At 39.8% G+C, this 13,204-nt stretch overlaps 1 protein-coding gene across 3 annotated transcripts; it reads left to right on the top strand.

Annotated features, from left to right (window-relative positions):
• Window positions 1–797: 797 nt before the first annotated feature.
• On the top strand, window positions 798–12,980 carry LOC117972102 (zinc finger protein 32-like). 3 transcript variants are annotated; one of them, XR_009310928.1, is made up of 5 exons: window positions 798–877; window positions 1,576–1,946; window positions 5,996–6,316; window positions 9,235–10,204; window positions 11,547–12,979. XR_009310928.1 is itself a non-coding variant. In XM_059009072.1 (4 exons), exons 2-4 carry the CDS (start codon window positions 1,676–1,678, stop codon window positions 10,005–10,007), a joined length of 1,365 nt encoding a protein of 454 aa, XP_058865055.1. In that variant the 5' UTR covers window positions 798–877; window positions 1,576–1,675; the 3' UTR covers window positions 10,008–12,977. The 3 variants fall into 3 exon arrangements, 2 of the variants coding, with proteins under 2 accessions (XP_058865055.1, XP_058865056.1); XM_059009072.1 differs by having other exon boundaries at window positions 9,235–12,977; XM_059009073.1 differs by having other exon boundaries at window positions 810–877; window positions 1,811–1,946; window positions 9,235–12,980.
• Window positions 12,981–13,204: the final 224 nt, after the last annotated feature.

The following is a 13,204-nucleotide window of genomic DNA, read 5'->3' as shown; positions in this document are numbered from 1 at the left end:
GTGCAGTCTCATTAATGTGCAGGTTAATACAGCAGCACCTTCATATTGAGCGAGCAGGACACAGAGACAGACAGCAGCTACTCCATTCACTAGTAACCACTAAACACACATCTAAACTATTTTTCAAATGTTTTTGCGTTCCTTTATTTTTATTTTATTTTTCTCATAGTGGTAGATTGCAGACCAGTCATATCCATGTCTCCACAGAGCAGGGATAATGGGAGTTTGTGATTATTTATTAGTTTGTTTTGTTTAAGAATCCGCTGCTGTATCAGAATGTGTATTTTATGGTTTAGCACATCAGTGTGATCACTTTTTTACTGTCATTTTATAGAATGTGATAAAGCTGCACTGTTATTTTCTTATCGCCATGCCTGCAAGATTTAAAAGCAGCGCTTGTTTTAATTAGAATGTATATTGAACCTGCAGGTGCAAATATCTAATTTAGAAAAAACAAATATGTATGTTTATTTGAAGGTTACATAAAAAATGTATGTTTAACACGCACTACTGAGTTGTTGAATAATTTAGTTAAACTAATTATTTATTTCAAGTCATTTGATGATGATGAAGATGATGATGATGACTTATTACGTGTTCTTCTTCATTATTAAAATGAAAGTGGTGTACTTTGCTTCTCTGGGACATGTTCTTTACACAATTGACCGGAACGATAGTCCATTTTCATTACCTCTTCTCATTGGGTCCCAGCCCTTGTTTTGACAGGGAGGCCAGCCAATGTCTTTCAAGATTGATTTAGAATGTTTCTGCAGCCAATAATACGTTACGGTTACAACCAGGCACGCCCACTGCTAGTGACGCTTTCATTTCGTTACAGGAAGTAGAAGGCTGTGTTTTGTTTATGCCGGAGATAGCGGTAAGTGGTCGTTTTACAAAATGTTATCTCCTGTTGTTTAAAGTATTTAGGATAGCTTGAAACGTTTTTAAGTCATTTATAATTATTTATGTTTGTGTATTACGAATTTCTGAGACAAATAGCCCCCCTTTGTTGAATATAAGAACTCGGACATAGTGTGTCGGTCGTAGCTACAGATACGCTGCACTTCGCAATGTAAACAAAGGCGCTTTCCAGCAGAGCTCTGCAGTGTTCTGAAATCCGAGCGCTACTCCTTCCGAAGGGAGACGAATCTGATTGTGTTCTTTCTGCAAAGGGAGACGAATCTGATTGTGCTCTTTCTGCAAAGTGAGACGAATCTGTTTGTGTTCTTTCTGCAAAGTGAGACGAATCTGATTGTGTTCTTTCTGCAAAGTGAGACGAATCTGTTTGTGCTCTTTCTGCAAAGTGAGACGAATCTGTTTGTGTTCTTTCTGCAAAGTGAGACGAATCTGATTGTGCTCTTTCTGCAAAGTGAGACGAATCTGTTTGTGTTCTTTCTGCAAAGTGAGACGAATCTGATTGTGCTCTTTCTGCAAAGTGAGACGAATCTGATTGTGCTCTTTCTGCAAAGTGAGACGAATCTGTTTGTGCTCTTTCTGCAAAGTGAGACGAATCTGATTGTGTTCTTTCTGCAAAGTGAGACGAATCTGATTGTGTTCTTTCTTTTATCACACCAGATAAGTTGAATGGGAAGGTTCAGTAAAAAAAAAATGAAGGCGTTGTTTCTGAATGAATAAAGGATTCAGCTAAACCAGTTTCAAACTACAGTCAGTGAAGATGGACGTCAGTATCTCCGTGTCGTTCTTTCAAGACGAGCTCGCCTCTACCATCGAGCACGCAGTGAAAGCGGCTGTAGACACCGTCTTGTGTGAAATTACTAATGTTATCGGCAGCAAATTCACTGAATTCCAGATGGAAATGGCTGGAAAGGAGAGAGAGAATGGCAGTCTGAGGCTCAGGTTGGAGATATCAGAGAGCGAGTTGAAAGCAGTGCGAGGATGTATGAACGCTGCAGATGCAGACATCAGACAACCTCGATTATTTCAAGGTAAGAATGTTTTTTTTTTGTTTTTAAGTGGTATTGCTTGGTCAAGCCAACAGATTAAATCACTTTTTATTGTAAAGCTCTTGGTTATAATTTAAGTGCTTGATTATTATAAGTGGTGTTAATAACACGGCTCTGTCTTCTATTGGTTATTATAACCAGGAGCTACTTAATCGCAGATCATTTACTCATTTTTCCCGGGTAGGTTATGGAATAAAATTAGGATTTCGCGGACCTGTTTAGACATTAAACACACCTAAGTAGATACTATTTGCAGAGCCCTATAAAAGCCTAAAAATAGCGGTACGTGCTTACCTTAGTAAAACGGAGTGCTGTCATTATTTTTAAAGGCAAGCCGGCAGCATCCTCCAGCAGTTTCTACCGACATTATGACATTTCTTTTTACTTCTGCAGCTTTGCGATGCACTTCTCATTTTGTCTTGTTCATGTCGAATTGTTTTTTTTTTTTTTTAGAGAAATGGTCTGTTTCCAGTTTGTTTGCAAAAAAATAATGTATAATTAATGGTAAATGTACCTCTGTTTGGCAATAGGAAAAAACACATCACATCGCAATTGATTGCACCTGTACCAAAATCTCACAGCGTACCACTTTCAGTGTGACAGCGTACCACTTTCAATGTGACAGCGTACCACTTTCAATGTGACAGCGTACCACTTTCAATGTGACAGCGCACCACTTTCAATGTGACAGCGTACCACTTTCAGTGTGACAGCGTACCACTTTCAGTGTGACAGCGTACCACTTTCAATGTGACAGCGTACCACTTTCAATGTGACAGCGTACCACTTTCAATGTGACAGCGTACCACTTTCAATGTGACAGCGTACCACTTTCAATGTGACAGCGTACCACTTTCAATGTGACAGCGTACCACTTTCAATGTGACAGCGTACCACTTTCAATGTGACAGCGTACCACTTTCAATGTGACAGCGTACCACTTTCAATGTGACAGCGTACCACTTTCAATGTGACAGCGTACCACTTTCAATGTGACAGCGCACCACTTTCAATGTGACAGCGCACCACTTTCAATGTGACAGCGTACCACTTTCAATGTGACAGCGTACCACTTTCAATGTGACAGCGTACCACTTTCAATGTGACAGCGTACCACTTTCAGTGTGACAGCGTACCACTTTCAATGTGACAGCGTACCACTTTCAATGTGACAGCGTACCACTTTTTTAGCATTACACGGCTCATGTTTTGGTACGCCTACCACATTGTGATGATGTACCATTTTGTAACACTACGCCAGGTCAAAAAAAGAAAACGTGCCTGATTCTAGTGTAAAATTCTAACTGCAGGTTGTTTGAACCGAGGTGGCTGTGCTAGACCGTACCCGTAGTACTGATTTACCTGGGCTACAAGAATACTTTTTTGTGAAAGCTGTTGTTTGTTTTATGTTCTGTTTAGTAGTCTTTCATTTGATGTGTGATTCGGAAGCTATATGGGGATCGATCATATTTCTTTCTAAAAAAATCAAAAGGCCCATTACAAGATATGCAAAACAATTGACCTCCACCTGCATGTAAAGTTTATTTGGGAAGTTGCTTGACACGATCCTCAGCAGAAATATGCTTCACTTTATTTTAATTTGTTGTCCGTTTTTGGTATTTTATCTCCAATGCAAAAACAAATTTATATTCATAAAATGTGACTTATGGGTTTTCAAATGTCAGAAATCCTTTCAGCTTCATTTGAGACATTGACGGCGTTTACATGCACGAGTCATGACAGTTTTCCTCACGATGTTTTGAGACATTGACAGTGTTTACATGCACGAGTCATGACAGTTTTCCTCACGATGTTTTGAGACATTGACAGTGTTTACATGCACGAGTCATGACAGTTTTCCTCACGAAGGTTTTCGTACTTTTCAGGAAATGCGTTGTGATGCTGTTCTGATTTAGGAAAAAAAAGTAATCCGTACCAATGCAGATTACTCAATTCATAGTAATTTAGGGGCAGGGATATTTAAATGCCCGTGTCTGTCTAGTAATTAGGAAAAGAACGACTCTCGTGAGGAGAGCTTCATGCGTTGCCACCTTTCCAACACACTCACGCGCGTGCGCACAAACTGAGACACGCACACTGACACACACACACGGAGAACACGGGGGGGGGGGTTACACTACACTACACTACAATACAATAAAAAACGGCATGATCCTCAGGCCTATATGAATATAACATTGAGAACAGGGGGACATGTAAAAATACACACAAGGTTCCTGAGCAGCTTCGTGCACTGGCAGTTCTATAGGCGGATTACCAGGCTGAGCATCCTAATGTTCCTGTACACATCTGCCGATCCCTATACCCTGCCTCTGCTCCGAGAAGCCAGTGACTGCCTTTCCCTATACCCTGCCTCTGCTCCGAGAAGCCAGTGACTGCCGGTCCCTATACCCTGCCACTGCTCCGAGAAGCCAGTGACTGCCGGTCCCTATACCCTGCCTCTGCTCCGAGAAGCCAGTGACTGCCGGTCCCTATACCCTGCCTCTGCTCCGAGAAGCCAGTGACTGCTGGTCCCTATACCCTGCCTCTGCTCCGAGAAGCCAGTGACTGCCGGTCCCTATACCCTGCCTCTGCTCCGAGAAGCCATGACTGCTGGTCTGCAGCTGCGGTAGAAGAGCCAGGCGCAGAATCCGCATAACACACTCACACACACATACTTTTAATATTATAAACATTCTAACAAAAGTCTTTATTTAAAGCGATACGGTACATATGTTGTTTGTTAACTATATCCATTACTTATTGCGCAATATGCCAATTGATGCCAACAATTCATTCCAGCTCTGTGTGGTGGAAGAAGAGGTGGAGCTCTTTTGTTCCTGGGACATCTTAAAAGAATTATAAAAAGAAAATACTATTATTATTATTATTATTATTATTATTATTATTATTATTATTATTATTATTAATTATTTATTTATTTATTTATTTCTTAGCAGACGCCCTTACCCAGGGCGACTTACAGTTGTATACAAAAAATACATCTCAATAATTACTGTACAAAAAGATACAAAATACAAGGACTAATAAGAGCAAAACTACTACTACTAATATAAGGCTAAAGGTTTGGTTAGTTTTGCTTAACAGCATGCATTTATACAAACATTAATAAAAGGCTATACGAGAGATTTACATTTGCAGTGCCTTTTGCATTCTTTCTTGAGTGTGTGTGTGGTTTGGTATGGCTTTGCTGAAGAATAACACGAGATTCTGCCAGTTAAATGGGATCTTGACTGCTGAAATCTCGGGAGACACACGCACGATTCCTGCTCCGGTTCACATGGGTTTTTACAGCTATTTTTATCGTGAGAAAGTGATTTACCCTGCTGTTAAAGTCGTGCTGACCAAAGGACGTTCTTTTGCTGTTTCACGGTGTATTTGCGTGACAACGTCACACAGTCATGACTGTAGAATCGATTTTCACATGCATGTAAACCCAGCCATTGATCACCCCTCTGCACACATACCTTAGAAGCAATGTTGGATTCAACCTCATTCCCAGCTCACAGTCCTGTAGTATCTTGAAAAGTAGCCATTATTCATGATTTGTATCTGTTGATCAGGCGCCCTGGGAGCTCAGGTGCTCCTGCAGGGCTGGCCTTTGTCCTCCTGGGAGCTCAGGTGCTCCTGCAGGGCTGGCCTTTGTCCTCCTGGGAGCTCAGGTGCTCCTGCAGGGCTGGCCTTTGTCCTCCTGGGAGCTCAGGTGCTCCTGCAGGGCTGGTCTTTGTCCTCCTGGGAGTTCAGGTGCTCCTGCAGGGCTGGCCTTTGTCCTCCTGGGAGCTCGCTGTCCTGAGAGGTTGTGGGGTTTTCTGCAGTGAGGGAAAATAATTTAATTGGGGAGGTAAAACAGGTCAAAGCAACTGCCACACTATATTCATTTAAAATAAAATACAAAAACTATCTCATAAATTGTTCCACTGGAATGCTCAGTAGAATTCTGACAAGGGGCTGGCTTTTTAAAGGAACCTAGCTAATAAGTTCTAATTTTTGTACAATTTTGTTTCACACAGATCCCAAAGAGAGCCACGATATCCCTGAATCTGAAGCACAGGAGAGGTCAGAGATCAAAGAGGTTTACAGACAAGAGGAGTCCTTTGACCAGGAGTGGTGTGCAAGTCTAATGCAGATTACAGAGCTGACACATGTTAAAGATGAAGAGGTCCCTCGACTGGAATGTGTTCCTATTAAAGAAGAATTCATAGAGCAGGAATCTGCCCCCATCGCAGAGAAACTTCCTACTGAAATTCATGTCTGTACACTTGAGGAGAACAACCAGCTGGGATCCAACCTGTGTGATGATCCTTCATCTGAATATGAACTGGGATACACAGGTAATCATACAAAACAAGCAGCATTGAGCTGCCTGTTAATCCTGCAGAAACTGGGTACTGAACACTAGCAGTGTGTTTAAGATTAGTATTTTAAACAAGAGGAGCTGCCTACCCACTATGTCAATGACTTTCAACAAACCTGCTGTTAGCTCAGGGGTGTGCAGTCACGGTCCTGGCGAACCATTCCACTCCCACAGCTTTACAGAGCTGCAGGGATCACATGTGCCATCATCCAAACCCAAATCCAATCGAGATCACATGTGCCATCATCCAAACCCAAATCCAATCGGGGTCACATGTGCCATCATCCAAACCCAAATTCAATCGAGATCACATGTGCCATCATCCAAACCCAAATCCAATCGAGATCACATGTGCCATCATCCAAACCCAAATCCAATCGGGATCACATGTGCCATCATCCAAACCCAAATCCAATCGGGGTCACATGTGCCATCATCCAAACCCAAATCCAATCGGGGTCACATGTGCCATCATCCAAACCCAAATCCAATAGGGGTGCTAAGCATCACCAGAAGAAACATTTCAGTACAGTACTTCATATAAACCTGATCTCTTATTTTTATTTCTCAAAGATATTATATTAAGTATTATATTAAGATATTAAGTGAAGTGGAAATCACTGATAAATGTCAGTGATATTAACTGGAGTGTTAATAATCAAAGTGATATTCTCAGGCATTTGTCCTCATTGACACCCCTTATATTCAGGCTGGCAAATTTCAATATGCAGGGATGTAGCTGAGATTGCAAATAGCAGTGAATTCTAAGGTGTTGGGGGGATCTGAGCCGATGGGTGGCTGGAAAGGGCTTTATGAAGCTCTGCAAGGCCAAGGCAACCTCATTACTGCTGTACAATCTGTGGCTCATGTTACTGCTTTTTTAATTGTAAACACAACATTTGGGTAGGACAAAGTCAGTGTCTGGTCATCAGTGCTCATTTATAGGACTATAGACCAGTGGCTTTCAAACTAAGGTACACTACCCCGGGAGTACGCAAGCTCTCGTCCAGGTACGCAAGCTCTCGTCAGGGCGTACGCGAGCTCTCGTCAGGGCGTACGCGAGCGCTCGTCAGGGCGTACGCGAGCGCTCGTCAGGGGGTACGCGAGATCTCGTCAGGGGGTACGCGAGATCTCGTCAGGGGGTACACGAGAAATCTGGCGGATAGCACATTTTTTTAACGACATTGTAGTACTATGCGACTTAGCAATCGAATCAGCAATGCTGAATCTCCTTTCAAATAAAAGCACAGCCGTGCTGGTGAACGTTTCCTTTCTGCTGGGCGAGGTTAACTCTATAAACACCCAGCCGGCTGCTGACAGCGAGCGAGCGTTTAACTCACACATGGCTAATTTACATATTTAAACAGCAGGGCGCTGGTACTGCAGTCTGTTATTTAGTTGAGCAGGCAGCTGGGCTGCCCTACTTAGACCCTGAAATCACTCACTTGCTCTGCGCTGGAGCTGGAGCGACATGACTTTACTTGCAATGTTTGTATGTTTTTTTCATTAATTAATTTGTTGAAGTACCCCATTGTTGTGCGAGTGCATTACCCTACGCCTCCACACCGGTAATTATCAATAAAAACAAAAGCATCATCTTCTTCTTCTGCTTATTCTTATAAAAATGGAATCACTGCATGATATAAATATCCTCTTTTTACTTTAAAAAAAACATTAGCTTTTGGAAATATTCACTTCAAAACAATGTTCTTATTCTGGCTAGATTCGATACTGCACAAGACACACACAGCATTTTACATTGTCCCTGCTCAAGTGTTCAGCGATAAAATTCAAGTTCAATTTAAAAAAAAAATTAAATACCTGTTTCTAACTTTTTAAATGTTTTATGCAAACTGCCCTATCTGTTTTCTCTCTACATTCTGCATTTGTTGGAAGAAATGCATGACTTTTGTTGAAAATTGCTTTCTGATTTTGTTTTAAATTGGAACCTTAGTTATGTTTTTCAGAAATATAACTTGTTATTGGAGCCTGGATTTTGAAATAATTGTACGTAGCATTTTTATTTGGTGCATTTACACCATCGTTAACTAATTTGATTGTATTTTGTACTTGCAGTACTTGGCTGATCTCTAGCCCCTCATTCATCCCAGTGTGCCTTCTGAGCCAGCAAATTGAGAGGCTTTTTTGTTTTTAATGGCCCGCTGTGGCAAAGTGGTTGCAGCGTACAGATGCAGGAGTGATGCGGTGCGTAATCAGGAGACAGGCAATTGTAATCCACAATGAACAGGGTTTTAACTATAATCCTGGTCTGGTGGCCAAACAATAATTCAAGGCAATACACAGGAATGTGTAATGTACTGGAATAAATAAACGGGTTGCAGTCCCAAATAATAAACACAGTCAATAGTACACACACAATACATAAACACAGTCACCATTTTAAAGCAAATCTCCTTACACAATACAGAATATTTTTTTTTTTCCTGACTAGCTTACCTCAGTGTCGCCTACAGTCCCTCCCTGCTTCTTCAGTTCTGTGTATAATGTATGCAGCAGCAGCAGCACCTAAATGAGAGTGACCCCGTATTGTATGATGATGAAAACCAGCTGTCTTATTTTTATTCTTAAACTTTATTCAAATAAAATATCATTTTTAATCCTCATATCACGGCAACTACCCTGGGGACTGTAATATTTGTTTACAACACCACATTTCATTTTAAACATATATTTATTTTCAGCACATGTCTGTCTGGCAGTAAGCATTCCTGTGTTATTATTGTCACAGTACAGTAAGTATTGGCTGTATTCTCTCAATATGCAGTCGTCAGAGTTCACTCTAGGAGTTGTCATGTTTATGACATGAAACCCTGCAGAAGAGTGACTGTGGAAGAATGCTGTACAATAACCTTTGTCTCTCTTCTCTCTGTTTAGCTTCTAAAGGAGAACACGACTCCACTCCATCACTCCAGGGCAAAAACTCTTCTAGTGGCAAACCACAGCGCAAGAAACTCAGAGAGATGTCACCCCAAGAACATGTGAAGACATTGGGATCTCACTCAGTTAAAATCCATTCTTTACAAGACAGACACCCACTTACTGTGAAGAGTACAGAGCCGACACATTCTGTATGTTTTAACAGTTCTGAAACCCAGGGCAACTTGAAGACCCTGCCTCATTCTGTTAAAGGTGGGAAGAGTTCCTGTCAATTAGACTCTCCTGAAACTCTCATGGGAAATCTCACAGGAGGGACTTCACTGCCCTGTGCCGAGTATGGGATGAGTTTCACACAGTTAGGAAATCTTCAGTCGCACCAGCGCATTCACACAGGAGAGAAACGTCATCAGTGTTCTCAGTGTGGGAAGAGATTTAGTCGTTTATCAAAGCTTGTAATCCATCAGCGCATTCACACAGGAGAGAAACCTTATAACTGTTCTGAATGTGGGAAGAGATTCAGTCAGTTAGGTGACCTTAAACGACACCTGCGCATTCATACAGGAGAGAAACCTTATCACTGTTCTGAATGTGGGAAGAGATTCAATCAATTAAGTGATCTTAAAATCCACCAGCGTGTTCACACAGGAGAGAAACCTTATTACTGTTCTGAATGTTGGAAGAGATTCAATCAGTTAGGTGACCTTAAAAGACACCTGCGCATTCACACAAGAGAGACTGTTGTGAATGAGGGAAGAGATTCAGTCATTTAGAAAACCTTAAAATCCATGTGTACATTCACACAGGAGAGAAACATCATCGCTGTGCTGAATACGGGAATTGTTTCAGTCATTTAGCAAACCTTAAAAGACACCATAAAATTCACACAAATGTGTAACCCTATCCCTGCACTTAGAATGTCAGAATTTCAGACACTTGGACACCTAAACAGGAGTAAATTTGACTAAAGGTATCTCTAGTATCTTATCACTTTTTAGGTAGGAGATCACTAAATGACACTTAAGAACATTTCTAAAGAAAAATGTTTTAGCATTCAGACTTGTTAATTATAGGTTGTACTTAATCATATAGTGAAAACATGTTTTCTTAATGATCCTCAGACCCTCAGAGGTTTAGAAAGGTATAATACTTTCAACTTTAGGTGGATATTTGTGCAGATACAAGCCCTAATGTCAAGTCGTGTCTGTCCGCCCAAAAACATAGAACTCTCAGTCTGCAAAGGGTTAAAAATTCAATGGATACCAGTTAAGCCTTTTATGTATCTCATTCACAACTGAGAATCATGTTAATAGTAAAATTGATTTCATTTACAGGGGATTTCTATGATGCGTAGTTTACACACCCTAGTCTCTGTAAGTCGCCTTGGATAAAGGCGTCTGCTAAATAAACACATAATACAGTCACGCAGAACGATTTTAATAGTGTGTCCAGCATAAAACAGTTTATTTTTCATTCTAGCTTTAATAAAGATTAGTCACTTATTAACATGTTGGAATCTTGTTTGTATGTTAATCAAAAAATAAGGCTTGGCCAATTAAGTTGTTTCACAGAAAAAAACAGTGAATTGAAATCAATTTTACTATTAACACATTTGTCAGTTGTGGTTGAGATACACAAATGACTTAACATGTATCAGTTGAATTCTTAAAGGAGAGTAGAAAAGTCTGGGTAAAGCAATGAAAATCGAAAGCCCTAAATATAGCCTTTATGTTTGTTGGCTATAGCTAATTTAATATTTTAAACAATATTCCCCATTAACTTAATAGGTGTTATTTCTAACAGTGCTTGATGAACATTCAAAAATAAAAACAGATAACTGTTTAAAAGTAAAATTACTTTTGTTCATTTTAATGTTACAAAATTAGGTAGGTTGAATATTATCAAAGGATTTATAATAACTCATTTTGTAATTAGTTAAATGTGTTCAGAAAATTATTAAACCATATATTTGATCATAATTCTAAATATATCTAAAACATTAAAACATGCATTCATATATTTGATAAGATTAAGAATTCCAGATATGTTTAAACAATGGATTCATTTCACATTTCAGCATACACCATTTACAAATTAATCATATCATTTCTGTGCTCCATGGAGATCCAATAAATATGCAGATTTACCATACTTGGTTTAGCAAGAAGTTGAAAAGTCTCGGAATAAAGTTCTGACTCTTTGTGGTAAAAAAAGATTTTGCAAAGTCCAAAGAATGATTTTGATTCTAATGTTTAAAAAAGATTGTTTTCCTTTTTCCTTGTTATTCCTCAAACAAAATCACTTCCTGGCAGGGTCATTCCAGACACTTGCAGTGTTTTAGACGCTGGACCCAAGCAGCGATGTGTTCCAGGAGAAGTTACTCAGATGCCATGCTGGAGCTTTCAAAGGTCTCTCCCCCCGGTCTAGGATGGATTACAGTGTATTTGAATCGACCAAATACCACAGTTAATCCTATTTACTTTTACTAAATGTGAGTGGATTTATATATGCTTGTTTAAAACACAGTAATGAGGCTGTTTGTTTACACTAGCAGTCCTTTACTGGTGCAAGTGGTCAGAAATGCTGCATCTTGATTGGTTGAGGCAGTGTCCAATGCCCTGTAATGTTTATAATACAAATCAAAATGCAAGTCGGTCTGCTGTCTCAAGGTAGCCCACAGTAGAACTTTTGTTGTTCCTTGTCTGTAAAAGCTCTGGTATAAAAGTTATTCCATAGCAAGCTATGCTTGAATTACTTGAGTTCTTGAGTTTGTCCACCACTTGTGTTGTATAGATTGATGGCACCAAAACATTCCAAATACACTAAAAGAATGACCAAACACAAGCGAAGCCCCTGGCACACAGACGCGTAAAGAAACTATTCTGACATGATGGGGAGACACATGTTGGATATATTTGTAGAAATTAGATAAGTGCATTACCTATTACTAGAAATTCACAAATAAAATGTGAATTTGTAGAACAAATGTTGTTTAAGAAAATCAGTATTTTATTGGTGTTCTGGTACCCAGATTTAAACAGGGGAATTGTAACTTCCTAACTCGTAATTAACACGTAAACTCCACATACACTTGTGAAGAGTCTCTGGGAGAAGTCAGTGTCTCCAGCAGTGCTAAATATAAGCTTTCTGAAGGGGTCCCAGAAACACACAAAAGCTTTTTGTCAAGTTTGTCCATGAGCTTGAGTGAGCCACTGTGAACTTCCCACCATTCCAGTGGATTAATGTCCAGGCTAGGAAGTGGGAGTGCATTGCAGCAGGCTATTTTAAACACAGAGGTAGAGTTTAACTTTTCATAATAAATTGAAACAGTAAACAGCAAAGTTACCCTTTAGCTTGTTTTTTATATAAAAGTTTATGCAAAAACAATGTTCCCTGTTGCATATAAATATAGACATCAATAAAATGCACCTTACAGAATTGTTATACCAAGTTAATCACGATATATTACTTACATGTATACTAGATAGTGTTTAAATTGAACTCCAGGCCACGTTTTTGAACTCCAGGCCACGTTCTTGTTTTCAGTTTAAAAATAAATACAAATTAAAGCTGCCTTAAAATCATATATCTTTAGTACTCTACTACATCTGTATAATTGGGACTCCACTAACATGATCTTTTTTAGTGAGTCGTAAATGTGTTTATTTGATATTTTTCATCACTTGTCTCACAAACAAAGAATTGCTTTCAGGACAAAACAATCTCTTCTTGCAAAAGAAGAAGTACTCTGGCGAAAAAAGAATTTGGACTTCTATTTATTTTGTTGTGAGAGAGATCTTTATTCGTGAGGTCCTGTCGTACCCACTGAAAAAAGATTGCCCGAGACAGCAGTTCAAGGGACCTCCCTTACATTTTAAATCGCTGGTATCTTGGCCCCTGTTAAATTTATAAAAACGGAAGATCCCTCCTTTTGTTCCTCTGCTTCTCCTCTAGTAGAAGTCCTGGGGAA

This window comes from Acipenser ruthenus, chromosome 38 (genome assembly GCF_902713425.1).
Source record: "Acipenser ruthenus chromosome 38, fAciRut3.2 maternal haplotype, whole genome shotgun sequence".
Classification (NCBI taxonomy): Eukaryota; Metazoa; Chordata; class Actinopteri; order Acipenseriformes; family Acipenseridae; genus Acipenser; species Acipenser ruthenus.
Note: the sequence above shows the minus strand (reverse complement) of the source record. Positions and strands in the feature narration are given on the sequence as shown.

What these genes read in the sequence shown, in the direction of transcription:
- LOC117972102 (XM_059009072.1), top strand. Translation starts at nt 1,676, where the DNA reads ATGGACGTCAGTATCTCCGTGTCGTTCTTTCAAGACGAGCTCGCCTCT. An exon ending in ACAACCTCGATTATTTCAAG is followed by an intron (nt 1,947 to 5,995) that starts GTAAGAATGTTT and finishes TGTTTCACACAG; the next exon opens with ATCCCAAAGAGAGCCACGAT. An exon ending in ATATGAACTGGGATACACAG is followed by an intron (nt 6,317 to 9,234) that starts GTAATCATACAA and finishes CTCTCTGTTTAG; the next exon opens with CTTCTAAAGGAGAACACGAC.